The sequence below is a fragment of the Netta rufina genome, assembly GCF_964035555.1.
Source record: "Netta rufina genome assembly, chromosome: 4".
Classification (NCBI taxonomy): Eukaryota; Metazoa; Chordata; class Aves; order Anseriformes; family Anatidae; genus Netta; species Netta rufina.
The window spans coordinates 59,257,189-59,280,132 of NC_140127.1; the positions used below are offsets into that span (position 1 = coordinate 59,257,189).

The window sequence follows — 22,944 nt, forward strand, 5'->3', positions numbered from 1 at the left end:
TGCTGTGTGTAAAGATAATAGAAATTCTTAAGACTGAGAAGTGTGTTGGTTCTTCAGGCTCTTCAAAGAGCTTGCTTTGGCTTGACTTGATTATGGTACAGAAAGCCCAGGGTGATGGAATGAAGCTTTCTTTTGCTGTTGGTTTTAGTTGTACCGTATATGTTAGCTTGTGAGATTTGAGATACTTGGCTTTTTGTATTGTAGGTATATGTGGTTTTGCTTTCAATTTTAAGCATTAGTGTTCTGAATGTAAGCAATATTTTATTCATATCTTACTGGGAGAGGGCAGGAAGCATGGCAGACTGGCTGGCATTTCTTGTCCTTGCCTTTCTCAGTGTTGCAGCTTAATCCAATTGTTGTTTCTTTATATTCTTATATCTCTTTTGAAACAGTTCTTAGGTTTTGAATGTGTATTGCAATTTAACTTTGTGTTTATTCTTACTCATTTTTACCTGTGTATATGAATCTATAGATATACAGTAAAATTACAGAAGAGAAAATGGAGAATATTCAGGTTTCCTTAATCTTAGTTCTCTGTCACTTTAGTTAAAGGAATCCTTTCCTATTTAACATTATCAACATTTCCCTCTCATGTTAATTTCTATTTGGTATATGTTTGGTTGCAAAATCAGTCAGTGGTAGTACTACTACCACTGTTTCAGAATTAGTTTGAAAGTTGTTTTCTGCAGTTTAGTGTTAATACGAGTGAAGTCACTGATGAAGTTAGTGATGCATGTGAACAGGACAAGTAGAAAATTTCAGCGCTTGCTACTGTATTTTTAACAACTATTTATATAGCTTTAATACAGTTTTTTTCATGAAATAGGCTTGTTTTCTTTTAGAAGAAAATCTGTAAACTGTTCCTAGCAATTGTATGAGCACCTTTTTCACTCCACCTGCAACCTTATGAAAGAACGAAGAAAAGCTTGCAGGCATTAGTACTCATTTTGTTAATAGTGCTCAAATATGAACAGCTTGAAAGGGCTGAAGGCGAGCCAAGGTGGCCCTTTAAATAGTTTAGAGATGCTTAGTTTTGAGTGTCTCTTTATTTCATGTTGTAGTGCTTAATCCTTTTATTTACTTGTCATGTAAATTTGTCTTTTTTTTTTTTTTTTTTTTTGGTTTTTGCTTCTGACTCCCCAGGTGGCCTAGAACATTGGCAGGCATCACAGCCTACCTGCTGTGTACACGTTATTCTGCTGGCAGTGGGATATATCCTGGCAACTCACAAGATGAGAGAAGAGCTTGGCGCAGATGTGACAGGGGAGGATACTGGGCAGAGGAGGACTATTCTAGGTGCCAATATGCAAACGATGTGACTCGAGTTCTTTATATGTTCAATCAGGTAATTTGTTTGTATCTATGAAATCAAATTCTTTAATGAAAACAAAAACTCAGAACCCTACTTTTCCATTTCTTTTACGTAGGTAAAACTGGGGGGTCTTGGTTGAATTATGAAAAAAGAATGACTCTGAGTATGCAAGAACTCATAGGTTTATGTTAAGAGCTTGATCTATTTTGGATGCCCCAAGTTTGAGAGCATGAGGAAATTCTATTCCTTAGTGTGCTTGTGTAAAGCTTAGAGAGGCTGAATGGTACATGTCTTGAATATATTTGTTAGCTGGATGCCCTATTCTGCCTATGTTCTGTAAGGAAACAAGGCAGGTTCAATTTGTAACAGAACAGCTATTTTCATTATAATAATCATAGAGTGGCCAAATGCTGCTCAGCCTCTGTTGCAGTAAGCCTGTAATAGTTTTTTGTGGTTAATGAGAGTTTACGAGTAAAAGTAGCAATTATTGCCTAGGCCTCTATAATCTGATTGTATTTACTAAAAAAAAAAAAAAAAAAAATAGTGTAGCTTTGAAACAATATTTTTCTGCTCAAACTACTTTTGAGGCTTATCTCTAGCTAATGCATGCTTTTGGTACATCACTGCAAAACAGTGTATGTAAACCCTGTGTGTATAGGTACTAGGGAACATCAACACAGTGCCTAGGGTCAGATCAGTAGCACCTGTGCAACAGAGGGGAATAGGGAGGTCTGAGAAATTCAGTTATTTGTAATACAACTATACCTCTTGAGTTGATGATATTGGTAGCACAGGCCGTGGTGCTTGTCTGACCTCAGGGAGGGATTACCACATTTCATCAATTCACAACATTTCCTTGTGTGAGCTCATATTCCTTTAGAGAAAACTGTGCATCAGAAGCACCGCACCCTCTATACGGGAGTTAAGATCTAAACCAGTATGTGTTCTCTGGATGTCTTTGACTTACATGTATGGTGAGTGCTTTATGTCCAGAGGCTTGGACTAAATCTAGCCTGAAGTAAAAGCATTGAACTGCATATTGTGTAGATTGGTAGCTGCTGACTCGCTCCCTCTGTATACTTAACAGCACCAACTTACTAGCATTTACCTTTCTGCTCTGGTTCCCTGGGGATCAGTGAACACTTGTGTACGATGAGTGGGAGGGAGAGAAAGGGAGAAAACTGCCTGTTGTGGCCCAGGTTGAACTTGGGTCGACATAACTGTGTGTAGCGCTCCCTTACATTCCTAGCACGGGAGGTGTATGCTGTGGCTGAGGGTTAAAGGGGGGGAGTGCTCAATAAGTGGTTAATAGGTGAGAGGTGATGCCGGGGATCCCATTATTGTCCCATTGTGGGACACAGTAAGGTCAAGTATTTGCTTATTAAAACCTTTGATGTAGATGGGTTGCATTTTTCCTCACTTAAGAATTCACATTTTCCAGCAGGGCCTGTAACAGCCCGGTACTACTGACTGCATGCTGCAGCATCAATTTATTGCTGCAATTGCTCAGAAGCCTGGATGATTTCAACCTGTTGTAGCTGTTTTGTTAGCCAATGTTTTTCAGGTTGTAAAAGAACGTTGCCAATTTAGTGTTAGGAAATTTAAAATGCGTTTGATCCTTCTTAAAAATATGGGAACAGGTTGAAATAAAGCTTTCCATTTTTTTTCTTTAAAGAGAGGAGTGGCATGTTTTGATTTTGGGGGTTATTTTCTACTCATTAGAGCCTTCTTCTCTTTATGTGTAGTAGGTCTGGAAGTCTTTCTAGCAGTATTCTGCACAGAAGTTTATTGTCTCTTTGAGACTAACATTAAATGTAATAATGATATTATAAGCATCATTAGAGTCTTTGTATACAAAGTAGTTGATGAGCTGTTTTGAACATTAGAACTCTGCCAAGTAATTTAAGTCAAATAGAGGCATACATTTTAAATGGCAGGAAACCTTTGTGGCATAATAAACATTTTTATTTTTATATAAATTTGTATATAAAGGTATAGTTCTTGGTGAAAAGAAATAAATGTTTGAAGTTCAAAAAACCCCCTCACAAAATATCTGAATTTGAAAATTTACATTGTTCAGTGTCTGTTATGACATGGAATTCTGAGTCATTTAAATTGTAAATGGTGTTTTGGAAAAAAGAATCTTCCTTTAGTTGCATTGAATTCTATGTATGTGAGCTAAGACCTGCAGGGACTAACATATAGCCATGTTTACATGGCAGATTGCAAATTCAGTAGGGCAGACTGTATGTCCAGACTCCAAATAATGGAAAGAAGAGAGGTGTCTACTTTAGATCATCGTGGATAGACAGCATCTGAATACAAGCAGATTACATTTTACACAGTGTTCCACTGTCCTGTGTGAAATTTATCATTTTGGGGCCCTTCTACCTCAGGCGTGTTGGAGTTGTGTACTGTTTAGTGGTAAATATTTTTTTTAGCCTGTCCTTGTTTCAGGAATGAAGTGATCAGATTTGTTATACGGAGGATCTGCCTTGGGTTTGTTGTTTATGCGTGTTCAGTTCCAAACACTTCCAGTAATTACAGAATCAAGAGTGAGTGCTACAGCAGTGGTGTGTTGGAATTTCTTTTGGCTTCTCTTACTATAAAATGCTGTATTTTTAGAAACTTTACATTACTCAGGCTCTCATGCAAAGCGAAATAAGCATTTAACAATAAAGTCTCTTTTGCTGTTCATGGTGCAACATCTACTTTCCAAGACAACTGGACAAAAAAGGTCTTACGGCTGCAGATAATGTTGGTTCTTTGGCTTATTTTCAAATGTGGTGTTGCTATCAGATATACTGGTAGTTTTGGCTAGTTCAAACACTGTTTGAAGTCTCCCATGATCCCTGTGGGATTTGTTAGCCTCTTTGGCAAATGCTGGTTTTTTAATTGCTGAAGTGTTTCTTCTCTATAGTACTTAAACCTTTCACTTTTTTCAAATGTTTTTCTTCTTTATGTAGATGCCTCTCAACCTCACTAATGCAGTTGCAACAGCAAGACAGCTCTTGGCTTACACTGTTGAAGCAGCAAATTTTTCTGATAAGATGGATGTTATTTTTGTGGCTGAAATGATAGAGAAATTTGGAAGATTTGCGGAAAAATATAAAGAGGTAACTGGATAACTTGTCGTCGCTTTAAAGATAACCACAGTGTTGGTCCTAAAGTATTCTGAGCAGTGAAGCCTTTTCAACAGTAGATGCAGGCACTGAGTTAGTGGTTTATTAGATGCTATTCCATGTTTTTGTTTGTTTAGTAGGTCCCTGAAGTTGCTGACCCATGGTCACAGACTTTGCATTGGCGCTGAGATCATCCAGCATTCACTGGACCTGTAATGTGAGTAACACCTCTGGTCAGCACTGGAGCAGGGAGATAGGTACAGTAAGTCTGTTTTTATTTAATATGGAGTGGGTCACACAGGTTTTCATTGGCATGTTCTTATCTAAAAAGATAAATAATGAAAGCCTCAGAGATCCTCTCAATAATGAATAAAACAAGACTTATCTTCTCCCCTTCCACCGTGTCAGGATGTCTTTATTCAGTATTGAGCTGTATCTCTAAGGTTTTCAGTATTCCTGTATCTTGCAGGATATAAGATAAAACATGAAAATAAAATCTTAGAGAACGCTCGTTGTCGGGGAGAAAAATGTGAGTGGTTAAACAGTCCCACCAGTGGGCAGGAACTCTCTGTTTCACTGCTGAACAGAGGTTATGTTGATCTCACTGTACAGTGCATGTTGGGCAATTGTAGACCACAATGCCTTGGTTTTAAATTTGTACACAAAAAAGCATCCAAATTTCCCCCTCCACCCTCAGCAAACCATAAATGCCAGCTGTAAATTCTTTGCAGAACTCTTGGAGAATTTTCAGTCTACAACTTGTTTTTACTATCATAGCTTGGATTTTTTTTTGTGTATTTTGGAATTACATAAGTAGTTCATAAGCAGTTCATTAAATAGCTAGTTTTCTATCGAGCTGAAAGTAGAAACATTTTTTAGATTGCTGCCTCATTTGTTACATTATAAGGGTATTCTTTTCTCAGCTGTGATTTATTGTCTGTGAGGTGACACAATCTGACATTGTTTTGCCATTTTTGAAGGTAATAGTTGATATGAAAATGTCCTAAGTTAAATTCATTGGCAATTTCAGACTTGCCTTTGATGTATTTTTATCTAAATTGGTTTGATTTGAAATCAACCTTGATGATATGTTAAAAAAGAGTGCAATTTCATTTAATACTCATTATTAGTTAATAAAATTCTTGTTGGCCTTACTCTACAAAACTCTTAGCTATGAATGATACTGTATAGACTTACACCATCTCATTTTCAGTTCTTTAGTTTGCATTACGGTGGCTATTCTGAAATACAAACATTGTACATTATAAAATGCTTCATTTAATAGCTTTTTGATGTGAAAAGAAGAAAAATTGAAGATGTTCAGAAACTTCTCGGTAGATTGTCTTAGGTTAAAATGCAGTTTTAACCTTAACATTTAACCTTTAACATTTTAGGTTAAAATGCAGAAACTTAGGCATACCTTGATAAAGTGAAAGAATAATGTTTAATGTATGGAACGTGAAATAACTTGAGCCCTATGACTTTAGGATCTTAACACTGATAATTTATTGTAACAACTCCATCTATTGATGTATTAAACATGATAACACCTTTCAACTAATAAGTAATAATAAGCATCTTACGTTAATATAATTTTGATTTGTTCTTGAAAATTTAACAAAAAGCGCTGTAGCCTGCAAATTTTGCTTGATGCTCTTTGTTAGCTGTGGAATGTTTACTGACTGTAGCTTCTGTCCCTAACTGTGTTCTCGACTTACTAATGATATTCCTTCAAAAAAAACAACGCCACAATCTGGATCAAAAGGAGATCACTTCCCAACCCCACCACCCTGTCAGTTTAGGCACTGTGAATTACATTTCATTCAGTTTGGTTAGAATTACATGCACCTTCACTTTTGGTGCAATATTTGCCACTTTCTTAAATGCGGTGAAAATCCAGTGTAGGCCAATATAGGTACTTGATAATTTTGGCACAGTTGTGGTCTAAGTGAAGGAATTCCCTTCATTGGTTTGTATTTCTGTTATGTAGAAGGCCAGGTAGGGAGTGCGAGCATCCACTTTAACAGTGTAATTGGTGGTTTGAAGTCAACTCTGGTACCTTTCTAAATTTCTTGAATAGCCTGTGACGTAAAACAGTCCACAAAGAACTGAAAGTAGGCAAGGAAGGAATCAAAGAAAAGGCAGACATAACAAAAGGAAGAGAGGCAGAAGGATTGTGTGCTAATTCTTCCTCTGTTACTCTTTTCTTGACATGCACACTGTACTATTGCTGATTCATAGCTATTTATTTTAGGTTTAAATTTGATTATAAATTGTTCTTTAGAATAACTTGAAAAGTAGAAGTTGGAGTATTACGCCTTTTTCTCTTACTGAAATACTTGTATTTCTCACGGTTTTGTTCTGTAGTTCTAATGCAATTACACAAATTACTTTGGTACAGTATTCTGATGGGGGTAAATGTCTATGTATTTCAGTATGTCAACTTGACAAGCAGTGATTGAAATAAGGACAACCAATTCCTTTTTCTTATGTTGACAAGTAGCATTGTATCTTCTGGTAATGATCCTGCTTGATGCACGTTATCAAAGATATAAAATAACCTTATTTCTTTTCCCTGCTAGCTTGGTGACGTGATGGTGGATATAGCAAGTAACATTATGTTAGCTGATGAACGTGTTCTGTGGATGGCACAAAGGGAAGCAAAGGCTTGCACTAGAATTGTACAGTGTCTACAGAAAATTGCTATGTACCGGCTTGCAAATGGGGCTCAAGTTTATTCAACTGTAAGTACAAATTTCTTTAGAAGACATGTTGCTGGCTCGTAAGTTTCAATAGCTTTTTATTTTTCCTTGCTTAATAGCTTTTGGCATTATCTTAATCTCTGCTGTTTCTGTAGGAAGAGGAGAAGTATTCTGAATTCCCTGCCAGATATACAGAAGTAGTTTTTGTTTTGTTTTTGTATACTGTTATGACAGAGAATCCCTTAAAGATTATTTGTTATTCTTTCTGTAGCGTGTAACATTTTTTATTTGATTTTTTTTTGTCTCAGTATTCTCCAAATATTGCTCTTGAGGCTTATGTAATAAAGGCTGCTGGTTTCACTGGGATGACGTGCACCGTATTTCAAAAAGTGGCTACATCAGACCGTACAGGACTCAGTGATTATGGGAGAAGAGATCCAGATGGAAATCTAGATAAGCAACTAAGCTTTAAATGCAATGTTTCAAATACGCTGTCAAGCCTGGCTTTAAAGGTTGTATACTCACTGTTTTCCCACTCTTTGTAATAATATCATAAATATGAATCACTTGGAAAGCAAGCTTACATTATGAATTTCTGATGTTAAAGTAGCATTCTTATGTAATCCAGAATGACACTGACAAGGGATGATTAAAGTGACACAGGATAATATAGTTTGCTTATGGGATAATTTCTTAATGGACTTAGTTTTTAATGAGTAGGTGTGGTTTCCCTTATTAAAACATCTTAAGTGGAAAGATGCTCTCAGGCTGTTTGTAGGTATAGGTATTAAATGCTCCCTAGTGCATAATAATTCGTATTTATTTTAATCTGTTTATTTCTAGAATACAATCGTGGAGGCTTCTATCCAGTTGCCAGCTTCCCTTTTCACCCAGAAGCAAAAAAGAGAAATCAGACCAGCAGATGAATCTGTCTACAAGCTTCAGCTTATTGCATTTCGCAATGGAAAGCTTTTTCCAGCAACAGGAAATTCAACAAATCTGGCTGATGATGGGAAACGTCGTACAGTTGTAACACCAGTTATTCTTACCAAGATAGGTTTGTTTTTTATTATTACACTTTTATGATCTTTAAAAATAAGAAGCTTTTCTTAACTCATTTCTGTCAAGTAGCATATTTAAATTTTTTTTTTTTGCATTTGACGTACTGAGAAATTCATGTGCAAATACATTTATTTTGTAACAGATGGTTTAAACCTAGCCAGTCACCACATTCCTATAAATGTGACACTGCGGCGCATTGCGCATGGAGCAGATGCTGTTGCAGCTCAGTGGGACTTTGATCTACTGAACGGACAAGGGGGCTGGAAGTCTGATGGCTGTCGCATTCTTCTGTCTGATGAAAATATTACTACCATTCAGTGCTACTCCCTCAGCAACTATGCAGTTTTAATGGTATGGCACTTAGAATTACATATTTCTGGAACTTAAAAGCACTGGAACCACAGTCCTGTTTTTTGTTTCTGCATTAAAGTAAGCATTCCCATGTCTGTTTTCACAGAAAACTAGACATAAGAAATGTTCAATTGTTACTTCTGTTAATACAGATTTTGATGTGAAATGAGATTTAAGTGGAAAACTGTCAAAGTGGAATTAATTGCATAGTATGATGGAGAAAAAATAATTTTCACACGAAAAGAACTATGCTATAGGAAGCAATTCTAACGAACCATTTAATTAGATGTTTTTATGAACTTCAGTCTTAACAATGGCAGTTTAAAATAACAGCGTTGGAGAAAAATTGCATCTGTTAGATAAAATTTATTAGCTTTGTCTGTTAATAGGAATGCTTCCCTTTTTTTTTTTTTTTGCTATTATCTATAATCAGGGTTAGCTATCTTACTGTAAATTAGCTATTCATTCACTAGTATTAGTGAATGGAACAGTATTAGCTAATCTGGTTCGTTAATGGAAGAAATGAATTGAAAAGGTTAAAAAAATAAATAAATCAAAACACTATATAAAATACTGTTCCTTTAAGAAACACCTAAAACTATATATCTCAACATTAGTCTTCATGTAATGCTGCCAATAAAACAGTTAACCAGTTGTAAAATATGATATAATGGGGGGGGGGGGGGGGGGGAAGGGAGGGAAAGAAGGAGGTGCCTTCTCATGCACTTTAGTTAGAAGTAGAATTTCTTCTTTGTTCCTGGAGTGCTTCGTTTCAGAAGCTTCCAGTTTTCAGTGATTGATACCCTGCTTATCAGTCATCACCACATGTAAAATGATACCTTAAAAATGGTTGACCAGTAGGAAACAGGGTGGAACTTGCTACGTGTAAATTTGGTGTGGGTTTTCTTTTGTTGTAGTTAATGTGCTGTTTGAAATTATATATGTATGTTTATGTAATCATACTCAGAAGAAAGAGCATTTCTTGATGATCAGTGCATGAGAAGTTGCAGGTTTTTGTTGTTTTCCAACTCAGATTGATAATTCATCCTGTTAAGGGAATTGAATAATAGAATAACGAACAGCTAAATAGAAATAAACAAAATTATGTTATGGCATCATGCCAAATCTTTTAAGATTTTTACCTCTGAAGGTACTGTTTTAAATGACTTCAAACCGTTATAATCCCTTAGCTCCCTTTTTAAATATTTTTAATATATAATTCTTCCCTTAACATATATGTTCTTTAGAATTGAATTCATCTGTATGTGTAGTATACATGTAAAGAGAGATTATACTTTAAATTGGTCACATTTCTGCCATCTGGAGGAAGAAAAATGAAGGGCATACTCAATCTGCAGCTGTAAATGACTTTCTGTATTAACACATGGTACGATTACATCAATAACTATATTGTGAGGCATATAGAAAATTGTTGACTGCCAGAAGTTGGAAAGGAGGATGGGGCAGCTTTCTTGCTTTTCTACCAGTGGCTCTTTGAGCAAGCATTCCTGTTCCATACTCAAAACTGGTATTCCTTAAATATTTAGCTACTTCCAAAAGTGTTAGGTTGAGACAGGAGAGGAGTCAGTAGGTGGAGGATGAGGGAGAGTAACTCTCATCTATATTTCTTATAATTTGGTGCAAAACATCTGGCTAAGTAGCTGCTGAAGAAGGTTTTCATACTTCCTATGTGTTATTTAACTAAAAGTTAAAAATAAAGTTATGTTATTTTGAGTTCAGTTTTAGAAGCTTGGCTTTGAATTCAGCAGTTATCATTAACATAAAATGATATGAACAGAAGTGGCAACCAAGGATCTGAATGCAGCGTCCATCATTATGGCTACTGGCTAATAAAGAGTGAAATAACACTGGTTATTCTTTCTTCTGCGCATATATACACTAAAATAAAAGGTTCAATATAGTGGCCTGTCTGTATACATTTCAGAACATAATGTAAAGTCTTCTCTGATAAGGAATGCCATGACCAAGTGTCCAGTTTCCTAATCTAGTGATCTAGGAACATACAGCTATAAAACTTTGTATTTATTTGGAAATAATTTTAACTACTGCTTAATAATGGCACAGGTAACCAGGAGGCTCAGCAGTTCTCCTACAGTTCTTGTTCTCCAGCACCCAGCAACTGTGGGTGCCACTGCCTTTGCTTGTGCTTGTAACAGCAGTGGGTAGTTAAGGATCTCCAGCTGGATTTTAATTGGGCTGTGGGTAGTGTTCTGATCAGACTATGCTGCCTGCCTGAGGTGCAATATCTTATGACTGTTCCTAAAGTGTTTTCATCCAGGTGCTCAGGAAAACCAAATACATAAAAAATCAAACTGACAATCTAACTAAATTAGTTTGAAATGAGGTTAGTGAGTTAGCAACAATAAATTTATTTTCTGATAAAACAGTAATTGAAGGAGTAGTGAAGATGTTGCTGATTCTAATTTTAAGCCTTGATTCAAGAGCTCTTTCCCTGACCATTAAACCAGATTACCCATTGTAACCTTAAAAACAGATTATATATCACTGATTTTTCTTAAAATAAATTAAAGCTTCCTTCTAATGTTTTACAGTTTTTTTTGTGAATGCTGAATTTATTCTCCCTTCCATCAGCATGCATTTGAACTTCACTCAAACTTCTAGAAGTTGTATAATTCTCAAAATATCTGAGAAAAGTTCCTGTATCTTGGCCCATCTGAAAGTAAAATATATATATATTTTTTCCACTGAACTTAGTTTTATTTTGTGCTGGAAGGTACTGAAGTTTTTTTCATTACCATTATGGAAACAGAATCCTAGTAAATCGTTTCAACATGAGTGGAAACTTACCTAACTGCATCCAAATCAAATGAGTTTTTTTTTTGCTTTTCTTGTTCATAAGTGAAAATGTCACTCCTGAGATGTTATTTAAAATATTGTCATGCTTTAACAGTTCAAGATTCCATTCCATACTTATTCCTTGAGGAATATTTTGACCAGTGGGTTCACCAAGCTTGAATGATGCTAAGGAGATGCTTAAATCTTGAGTTATCAGCTATCTATTCAGTCAAACAGTACTCATGAAGTAAGTCTGATAGGAACCTCTGGATGTCAGTGGGTCCAATTACTGCTTAAAGCTGGATCAGCTTCGAAGTTGAATTATGTTGCTCCAGGTCATATTCAGTCAAGCTTTTTTTTTTTATTATTTGCAAGGATAGCAGTTGTACAGCCTCACTGGGCAGTCTGGGTCTAGTATTTGACCACTGTCATCAGAATTTGTTTCCTACATCTAATTAGAATTTTCCATGCTGCCAACAATGTCCATTGCTCCTCACAGTTTCACTGAACTCCAAGTAGTTTGACTCTGTTTTCTTTTTCCCAGTAGATGGTTCAATATAGTAATGAGATTTCTCATTATAATGATTAGTCCAGTGTAGGAGTAATGATTTATCTCATCTTCTTTCTCTTAGAGGTGAACTAATCCAGCTTTCTCAGCCTTATATATTGTGTGCTTCACCCTGTTAATCATCCCAGTGATGCTTTGTTAGACATGCATTATCCAGTGTGTCGGTGTCTGTCTTATACTGGGGAGTCTTAAACTGTATATACCTCTGCAGAGGTGGTCTTGCAGCGCTGAACAGAGGGGAGTAATTGCTTTCATTCACTTGCTTGCTATATTTTTACTAGTACAGTGAAGTGTGGGCTTGGGCTGTAGGGTGTGCTGCTGACTCGTGTTCAGATTCTGTCTTACCAGCACCCTTAGGTTCTTCTTTTGCTTTCTATTCAGTCCAACACCCAGTCTGTTCTTTAGCATGTGTGGCATTATTCTATCCAAGATGCAGAACTCTCACATGTTCTTTTGTTGAAATTTGTGGCATTTTATCAGCCTGTTCTGATGGCTTTTCAGTAACCATTTGAATATTGTCCAATCTACTGATCATTCTCCCCACTTCAGCATTATCTGCAAACTTGCTGAGGGCACTTTCTGTTCCGTTCTCTGAGTTGTTGCAGATTTCAATCATCACTGAAACACAGGATTGTTCTACGTGCTATACAAAGTTATACACATCTTAAAAACAAGAAAGTTGTGTTCTGTCTAAGCTGATAACTTGTCTGTATATTAAGACATACACGAAGTCGAAGTGTGTTATAAAACATAACTGCATTTATAACATTCAGCCAGAATAACGGGTATTGGTAGAAGAAAGATAACCTTAAATAATGGGGGTAGGCTTCAGGGGTATAGTATTATATCTAGAAGGTTCCTGTTTCTTATATTGTCTCCTCTCCCATTCCCACCCGCAAAATAAGGAGATAAGATGGACTAACGTTACTTGTGGTTTTGTTGCCAGGACTTGACAGGAGCTGAATTATATACACAGCCAGCTGATCTTTTGCATCCAGTAATTTATGCCACTGCCATGGTTTTGCTAATGTGCCTGATGATGATCATAGTCAGCTACATATACCATCACAGGTATGAATCAAAATCACTAGAGACTAAAAAAATTACTTTCAAAGTTCTTAGGATCCTTTTCTTTCTTATATGAACGTGATATAGTAATTTGCATTCATATTTTTTCCTGTAAAATTTGTTGATGCAGACTAACACTTAAGCAAGTAGCTATTTCGTATGTTCTTTAGTATGATAATTTAACTCATAACCGTGTATCTCTTTGTCATTTTTCCTTCATGATGCAAGAAGAGACCACTCAAAAATGACAGTGAAATTTAACAAAATGTTTAGCTTTTGACATTTCTGTTAATGTCAGTGAAAGCTTGAAGCCTAAAATTTCTTGAATCAGATCCCAAATACTTGTATAAGCCCGGGTTAATAGGAGGGTGTTTTAAATTCTTGTAACGAAGATTAGAGATTATATTTGAAGTCAAACAATCATTAACGTTAATTATATCTCATTTAACATAAACGTATCTTGCTGGTTTCTGAAAGACAATAATGCAGCTGAACTTTATTTTATTTGTTTTTCTTAACAGTGTGATCAGGATCAGTGTAAAAAGCTGGCACATGCTAGTTAACCTAAGTTTTCATATTTTCCTGACATGCGTGATGTTTATTGGAGGCATAACTCAGACCAGGAACGCAAGCATTTGCCAAGCAGTAAGTAAATACAACAGCACAAAAAATAAGTTACAGTTATTTCCAGAAAACAATGTTAAAATACTGAATTTTAACTCTTCCATCATTTGGGAGGCAAAGCTGAGCTTTTATGTAAGTAGGAAGGTTTGCTATTTTTAGCTCTTATTTATTATAACTGAATATTTGGAATTGTACTTAAGATCATTTGAAAATACTAGTTTTACCAGTTTCATACTATTAGGGGTATTCATATATATATATATATATATCCCCTTGCCTCCTACAGTGCAGTACAGGTATTTTCATCAGAATGTAACATTTTGATAAAGAATCAATTTTTTTCTATCTTAAAACTTCTCTTATTTTGACCCATGCATGGGGATAGAACTAGGTCATTATTTGAAAACCAAAAAGTACTTCAGAAGTGCTTGGGGTTTCTTTAGCCAGAAACGCTATCACAACAATGTTTTTTACCTTGTAGCTTTATATAAAAGACTCATTTGTTACAGAATTATTATAGAGAGCTGTAGGTGACATTTACAGACCACACAAAAGGTGATTTCTGCAAATATAAAAGTATTTATTTCTACTGCCTCAGTATAACTTAAAGGTACTGAGAAGTATTTAAAGTGAAAGACCTGTTCTTTCCATAAACAAACAGCTTTATTGGGACTCCTCTTTTATAATGATTTATTCTTCAGCGATTGAGCCATCTATCATTCAGTTGCTGTGTTTAAATGTAATGCAGTTGCTTCTTGATGAAGCAACTGTATGTAAAGTCAGGTTTTATGCAAATTGCATGGTAAATGGTTATCTTGTAACTTTGTAAAATGGGAATGTTTAGGGGTTTGTTTCTATTTTTCTTTTTTTTTTTTTTTTTAAGGTTGGGATAATTCTCCATTATTCCACTCTTGCAACAGTATTGTGGCTGGGAGTGACATCTCGTAATATTTACAAGCAAGTAACCAAAAAAGCAAAAAGATGTCAAGATCCTGATGAGCCGCCGCCTCCACCCAGACCAATGCTGAGGTGAGCCTTGTTTGTTTCTGCAACTCTGTGTACTAGGTCACCTTGCTCATACTCTGACCAGAAATTTTAACAGGTTGATACTGTTCTTTTGCAAGTGCTTTTCCTATAAGATTTTTCCTTTCAAGTTTACAAAGTTATTTCCAGATTTCTCTGCTCCTCGTTAATGAGGATGAAGTGCAGGATGGTTGGTCTCAGCATGTTACGGTTATGATGATGTATTTCTGATTTGTAAATTAACAAATTGGTACTGGTTTAACATCACTCCTGGGGCTTTGATTAGGAGTTCAGATAAGAACACTTCCCATTAAGTTATCATAGGGGAAAGAATGTGGAGAACTGTGTTACCAGACAATTAATAACCACTATAATTCAAGTAAACATAGTTTAATATGGTTTTCCGAAAAATTGCTGACAAGTCATTTCAAAAAATGTCAGGCACTGTCAAATGAAAATAGTATTCTTTGTAAATTAATCCTCTTTACAATTTGTATTTCTAAAATCACTGAAATGCAAAAAAAAAATAATCTGTAAAATTCCCCTTATGAAATACTTTTAGTAGTAAACATTCATATAATTTGTACATATACCTTACTGTTTCTCCAGATACTAATTAAAGACTGCTGAGCTGGAATTCTCCACAAGGTGGCAGACATTGATTAACTTTGATTAGTTACATAGCAAATATTTAGATTAATTTTAAGGTACAGAAAGTGCAGAAAATCAGAAATACTCTTCTGAATATCAACTAAAATTTGCAGTACTATGTATAAGCATATATAAATATTAAATACATGAGTCAGAAAGTAGAATGCTAGTATTTATATTACTAAGCACTCCCTTTGCTTTATTTAATTTATTCATTGTTTTTGTTTTCAGAAAAATAATCTGTTCCATTCAGTGTAGGATATCATGATCACCAACTGTTTGCCTTCCAGCAGGATACTGCATGGCTATTTTAACATCTGTGTAATTTTATTTCATTTTCCATCCCCTATTATTTGTCATGCTGGTCTTGCTTTGGAAAAATTTACAGTAACGTTACCAGCCTTGGAGGCTCAGCTTTGTGTAAATATAAACATGCACATACCTTTTCATATCTGGGCACCTCCTCTGTGATAATGACAGTAACTCTGGAGAGAGTATAAGAACTGAGCAAGCATACTTAATAAATTCTCAGGTTATTCTGTCTCTGCAGATCAAAGATTTCCTTAATCAATGTGTGATGTCTTTATGTGGGACAGCCATAGAAGGATTTAAATTTTTTTCATTGAGTTGCCTGTTAAGCTCCTGCTCAAAGCAAACCTACCCATTAATGGCAGAGTTCTGTATAAGAGTTTCTTGCTTGTATGGAACCAGTCGCTGTCTTTACTCAGGCCCCCTGTTTCTTGAACCGAAAGAGACAAAACCAACTAATTCACTCTTTGCCACCATACTGCTGAGATTCTTCCTCCGATGTACCTTTTCACATTCACAAAGGGTATTTTGAAATGGATGTAGAAAAGCCCTAGTAGGTGTAAATAGGTATATAGTTTTCTCCTCATTTGCCATATCCAAATTATTCTGCTTTGCACTCTTTGGGTTTAAAGAATTCCACTCTGCACTTGATAGGAAACCATTATGCTTACATGTGGATCTTCAGTTCCTGTAGGTGTCTTATGAGGGTGGACTTAATAGCTATTAGCCTTCCTTCCATACTAGCACAGATAAGCTTTGTTCTTTATTTTGGAAAATTCATTGCATGCAAGATAATTTTTGTTGATCTTCTCTATTCTGTGTGTTAATGTGGCTTTATACAGTTCATAAACAAGATGAAAAAGACTTCAAAACTGATTCAGTGTTTCGTAAAACACTCTAGACCAGAGAGGGGTTCTTATGTGGTTCACAGATGCCATGTTGCAAAGATAGTACATCACTTGCACTGGGTGGAATTTCTTAATTGTTCAGAACTTTATGCCAAGCACGTTGCATTGCATTGCCATGCCAAGCAGGAGGGTGTGAAAAAAAATGAGTCTCCTAGCTGCCAGTCACAAGCAGGAAATGGAGTTTGTCATGCAGAAACGGTAGTTTGTTGACATGTCAACCAAGACAAAAGGAAACAGTTTCAAATTATTTTTACTTAAAAGGATTGCTTTTAAAAGAAATTCAAGATCTTAATCATAGTATTCTTCATGGAAAGTAAAATATGGTAGTACCAATACTGGGCATGAATGTTCTACATATAGTGAATTTTTCTGGTTTTGTGTTTCTGTTACTGTTGTAACACGTTGTATATCCATGCCATTAGATTTTTGATGTAACTGAAGGAGAAATTGTAGCACAGCGTGCTATTGATTGGAGTGATTGTTGGTAATTAGTGATTTGATTAGTTAGATCCTCTAACAACATATGCCCTCATCCTTGTGAAAGCATACAGTTTTCAGTACAACTGCACAAGGAAACAGGAAGTAAGATCAGAGTTCTTTTTAAAAAAAAAAAAAAAATCTTCAGGAATAAGACAGAGAACACTTATTTCATTCTAAGTTTCCATATTCTCTTGTAACAATTTATAGCTTCTGTCATCTTTTGCTTCTTCCCTCTAACTTCATATACCTTGTCTATTCAGTGCTGTGAAGGGAAGTGAGAAACTGAGAGAAAGGTGGTTTACACAGAAGAAAAAAAAAACGTAGTGAGGAAGACATGGAAGAATTGCTTTTACTGGAGTCCAAAACCAACTCACCCCACTTTTTTCTTTAAAAAATTGCATATTTCCAGAATTCTGGAAATTCCTTTTCCCTATGGTGACCAAATAAAATCCATTGCCATTACGCAGCCAAGTGTTCATACATTGTTTTTACTTCTTAGGTTCTACCTTATTGGTGGAGGGATCCCAATCATAGTTTGTGGAATAACAGCAGCAGCAAACATCCGAAATTATGGCAGCAGACCTAATGCACCTTAGTAAGTACTGTATAACTGAGAGCTCTGTTGTAATGTTTCACAGTCTTGCTTTTCTAAATACTACTTGCAATTAATTCTGATAGTTCCAATAAATGTAACGCAGCCGAGGTCACTTCACTTTCCGTTTTGAACTGATAAAGCATAAATAACTTGTGAGAAGGTGTTCATCCTGATTTTTGTTTCTTTTCCAGTTGCTGGATGGCTTGGGAACCTAGCTTAGGAGCATTTTATGGACCAGCTAGCTTTATCATTTTCATAAACTGCATGTATTTCCTCAGCATATTCATACAACTAAAACGGCACCCTGAACGTAAATATGAACTTAAGGAACCAGTTGAGGAACAGCAGCGTCTCGCCACCAACGAACATGGGGAACTGGCTCACCAAGATTCGTTGTCAGTGTCACTAGTTTCTGCATCTGCTTTGGAGAACGAGCACAGTTTTCAAGCACAGCTTCTGGGAGTGGGCCTTACTTTGCTTCTGTATGTTGCTCTGTGGATTTTTGGAGCTCTGTCAGTTTCCCTGTATTATCCTATGGACCTGATTTTTAGCTGTTTTTTTGGGGCAACTTGTTTAAGCCTTAGTGCCTTTCTTATGGTGCACCATTGTGTTAATAGGGAAGATGTCAGGCATGCATGGATAACAACGTGCTGCCCTGGAAGGAGTACGTACTCGGTGCAAGTGAATGTTCAGCCCTCCAGTTCCAGTGGAACCAATGGAGAGGCCCCCAAGTGCACCAACAGCAGTGCAGAATCTTCATGCACAAATAAAAGTGCATCGAGCCTGAAAAATTCTTCTCAAGGTTGCAAACTAACAAATTTACAAGCTGCTGCAGCTCAGTGCCACCCTACTTCTCTTCCACTGAACACAGGTCCTCAGCTTGATAACAGTCTCACTGAGCATTCAGTGGATAACGATATCAAAATGCATGTAGCTCCATTAGAGGTACAATTTCGGACAAATGGACACCCAAGCCGGCATCATAAGAACAGAAGCAAGGGACATCGTGCTAGCAGGCTTGCAGTATTGAGGGAATATGCATATGATGTTCCTACCAGTGTGGAAGGAAGCGTGCAAAATGGCTTACCGAAAAGTCGACAAAGCAACAGTGAAGGGCATTCAAGGAGCCGAAGAGCTTATTTGGCATATAGAGAACGTCAGTATAACCAATCCCAGCAAGATAGCAGTGATGCTTGCAGTACGCTTCCCAAAAGTGGCAGAAATACTGAAAAAACAACAGTTACCAACAACAAAAAAGATATTCTGAGGAAACCAATAGTGGTTGAACTTGAAAACCAGCAAAAATCTTATGGCCTAAATTTAGCCATTCAGAATGGACCACTTAAAAGCAGTGGACAGGATGGACCCTTGCTCACTGCAGACAGTACTGGTAATATTAGAACTGGCTTATGGAAACATGAAACTACTGTGTAGCATTACAACTTGTGGGACAAATCCATGTGAACTGTGATTACACATTCCTTAAAGCTATTAACACTTTTAAAGACTGTTTACAAACTCTAGGTACTTTATGCAGGGAGGGAACAAGGATAATCTGCCAAGCAAAAGATTGTATGCATTACCTTCACTGTTCTTACAAGGACAAACTTCTGGTGTTTTTGTGAATTTTTTTTGAAGTATCAATCTTGTTAAGAGATGCAGAATGGAACTTTGTACATTTTTTATTTTTTACCTGTAACCCTGCAGATGTGTCCACAACACATTTCAAGTTTGTATTTAAATGTATAATAAATAAATAGTATTTTCCCCAGCAGCCTAATGTTGCACTTACTTGTTTTTCAATTACAGATTATTAGACTCAATGTCATCTTGATTTTACTCAAGAAGTAAGAAGTGTGGCAGTTTCAGTCACCAAAGAAAATACTTCGTGTCTGAAATAGACAATGCAAATAGCTTAATTACATCAGTCCTACAGTTTGTTTAAAATGCAATTCTAATTTATAGAGGTTTTTCTAGTTTACAGGCAACTTCTTTACTCCAAAATCACTGTCTTGTTGTGATACATAAGTTAGTTATATTTTCAGATGGTTGTGGCTGACTTCAATACGTACTTACACAGGGCTGTAGTATACTTGTCCTGGTAATGTATTTGGAAAATACAGTTTTTCCCTCATAATTACTTGGCTGGGGTTTTCTGTTTTTTAATTTGATTTAATCATTTGTAATTGAGAAGGAAAGGGTGCATGTGTGTAAATTTTCAAAAGGGACGTTTTCCATGCAAACAATCATTTCATCAATGTATGATAAGACTTGAAGGTGCAAGTATTTTACATTCTTCCGAATGAGGAGATCACTGTATTGTTATTTGCTTGTGGGTAATGCAAAGGAATGGGTTATCAGAATGCCTTAAGTGCTAATTACTAATTTTAAATTTCTGTAGGTTAAGAAATGTCAGGTGGTGGGGTGGGGTGGGAGGGGACAATTGCTTTTCATGGAGTTTTCATTTTTGTTAAGATGTATTCCATTTTGACAGTTCTGTATTAACACCATGCTGCTTACTGAAACTCTGTCTGGTGTTGTATTGCTGCTTTTTCACATCCCTGAGCAAACAAAGATCAGTGGGAGTTTTTTGTTCACGGTTTCTAGATTTTAAACAGTGTTTGTTTCTAAATCTTAAATCAATAGCATAGATACTGTTGAGAAATTGTCCTTGTAGTTCAAGATTTGCTTATAAAACATGAAGAAAGTTTGTGCTGTAACAAACATCTTGTGAATTTTTAATTCTTGCTTTCCAAAACAGGGGGACCTGTTGTGTTGTGGGAGTTTGTTTTTTCATTTGTATTTGGTTTATACCTTCTCTGGTTGGATGGTTGAATATGAACATGTGGGGAGATGGGGGAGGAACTGAAGGGGTGGTATCTATGAATATAAAATTTGTTTCATATGGAAAATCTAACTTTTGAAAGTGATGGGGTTAACAAGATCTGCAAATATGACAAACTTTCGTACCTGCAATATTAACCTACCAATGCCACCTCGCATCTGAACTCACCTCCATACAAGTAGATAAAAAGTGTCAGTAGACTGCGGTCCTGAAGTAAGGAGTTGAGGAAGTCAGCTTGATATTTACTGTTATGCCTAGTGTTTGCTAACCTAGCACTTTTAATAAAGGCCTTGCAGAATTGGCACTGCTGACCAGGCTTCTATGCTGACTGCGGTCGTGGCTACCAGCATATCATGGACCAAACCCGGTGTCGAGTGGAGAATGTCCCTATGCACTCAAAAGACAGCAGCTAAAAGGTCGGTGCAGAGATACGGCTTTACAGATCTCTGAAAGTGTGCTTTATATGCAGTCAAGCAGATGACTGGTGTGACTTCAGTTTAAAAATTAAAATAAAATTTTCATCACTGCGGCAGTCTGCAATGAGGATGGTTCTCCTTGAAAATTAACCAAAATCAAAGCCCAAAATGCACATTTTTTATGTACAAATGAATACTTAGCTGAACACATCATCTTCTCTGAATTCAGCACTTAGTATAATGGTGCTTATAAATCTTGCATTCTCTGAGCTCTAGCACAGTAGATGAGGCAGGACTTAAGATTAAGTGAGATCAAATTGTGGAGAAATTTTGTAGTCTTTATCAGATGAAGATTGTTGAAAATTTGCGCTTCATTTGCACTACTTGGCTATAGTAAAAGTTTAGTACACACCTTTCAGTGGGGCATCACTAAAAAGCCTCAAATCCAATAGATAAAAATCCAATAGTTAACTTTCATGAATGCAAGAAAATACTAAATGTTAAAATAACAAATAGAGGAATGTAAGAGTCTAGAGATTTCCAGAGAACATGCTTCTCATAAAATGCATGAAGACACAAAAAGACAAACATTTATATTAAAAAAAAACCTGTTGTTAAATGTAAACTTCTGTTTTTGTTTACAGGAGGAGGACTTCAGCCCATTGCCAAAGCCTAAGGGATAGGTGTGTAGAATCTGTGTAATTCTTGATGTAATGAGCTATATTTTGTATAATACATAGGTAACGTTTACTTCCATTGACATCCACGTAAATTCTGTTCACTGGCTGATCTCTTTCCCTCAAATTCAGATGTTCCCCCTGCATCATTTTCACTCATCTCTGCTGAGATGCAAATGAATTGTGTTAAACTGCATGCTGCAGTCCTCCGCACCCTTCTTCCTATCTCATTAAGGTATCCAGCAACTTCACAGACTGTGGCAATTTCCCTTTAAGCCACAAATGAGTGAGTTTTTCCTCTATCAGAGTCTAACTCTGAGGAGCAGAAAGGTGCAGTATGCAGAAACTTAATTTCCTCTATTAGCTAACTGGTCACAACTGATGAAACAGAAATTTGTATGACAGTTTTCCTCCTAGGGAGGAGGGATCCCTAGCAACATCCAGAGCTACTGAGCAAGTTATTTAAAATTAGAATAAATACTGATGTGCCATGCAGCCAATCATTAGCAGACTTATTTATAGAGGTGGTAGAACGTGCAACTTCTGCATGTTCCCACGGAAGCTATAATACATGATGAACTTGTTTATTCTGTTGACACTTAAGAGCACTTACCCAAATCAGACCACAGTTTAATCTTCAGCTCTGATGGGCCGAAGATGTGCTACTATTATGAATTTTCATGTAAAACTACTTGGAATTTACGCATTTGTTAGTAACTACAAGGAAAAGAATGCAGAGGAAAAGAGTTTGATGTAAAACCAGAAAAGGATAGTTAAAAGACTGTTTTTTTACTAACTATGGTTGTACATACCAAAATACCTATTCCCAGACCATTACAGTTTCAGTATCTGGTTAAAAAATTGATGCAATCACTCCCACCTGGTTCCTTCCTCTTGTGGATAATGAAGAACCTAGTAGGTTGTCACAGAATCACAGAATTTTCTAGGTTGGAAGAGACCTCAAGGTCATCGAGTCCAACCTTTGACCTAACACTAGCAGTCCCCACTAAACCATTTCCCTAAGCTCTACATCTAAACGTCTTTTAAAGACCTCCAGGGATGGTGACTCCACCACTTCCCTGGGCAGCCTGTTCCAATGCCTAACAACCCTTTCAGTGAAGAAGTTCTTCCTAACATCTAACCTAAAACTCCCCTGGCTCAACTTAAGCCCATTCCCCCTCGTCCTGTCACCAGGCACATGGGAGAACAGGCCAACCCCCACCTCGCTACAGCCTCCCTTGAGGTACCTATAGAGAGCGATAAGGTCGCCCCTGAGCCTCCTCTTCTCCAGGCTGAGCAAGCCCAGCTCCCTCAGCCGCTCCTCGTAGGACTTGTTCTCCAGGCCCCTCACCAGCTTCGTCGCCCTTCTCTGCACCCGCTCAAGCACCTCGATGTCCTTCTTGTAGCAAGGGGC

At 36.7% G+C, this 22,944-nt stretch overlaps 1 protein-coding gene across 1 annotated transcript in view; it reads left to right on the plus strand.

Annotated features, from left to right (window-relative positions):
- ADGRA3 (adhesion G protein-coupled receptor A3) overlaps positions 1-19,354 on the plus strand; it is a 53,131-nt gene extending 33,777 nt beyond the window's left edge. The window contains exons 9-19 of the mRNA XM_084286779.1: positions 1,144-1,345; positions 4,279-4,428; positions 7,017-7,178; positions 7,445-7,648; positions 7,980-8,193; positions 8,341-8,549; positions 12,881-13,005; positions 13,524-13,647; positions 14,510-14,655; positions 17,497-17,592; positions 17,784-19,354. Coding sequence (XP_084142905.1) covers positions 1,144-1,345; positions 4,279-4,428; positions 7,017-7,178; positions 7,445-7,648; positions 7,980-8,193; positions 8,341-8,549; positions 12,881-13,005; positions 13,524-13,647; positions 14,510-14,655; positions 17,497-17,592; positions 17,784-19,026 — 2,875 coding nt within the window. The 3' untranslated portion in view covers positions 19,027-19,354. The remainder of the gene's footprint in view (positions 1-1,143; positions 1,346-4,278; positions 4,429-7,016; positions 7,179-7,444; positions 7,649-7,979; positions 8,194-8,340; positions 8,550-12,880; positions 13,006-13,523; positions 13,648-14,509; positions 14,656-17,496; positions 17,593-17,783) is intronic.
- Positions 19,355-22,944: the final 3,590 nt, after the last annotated feature.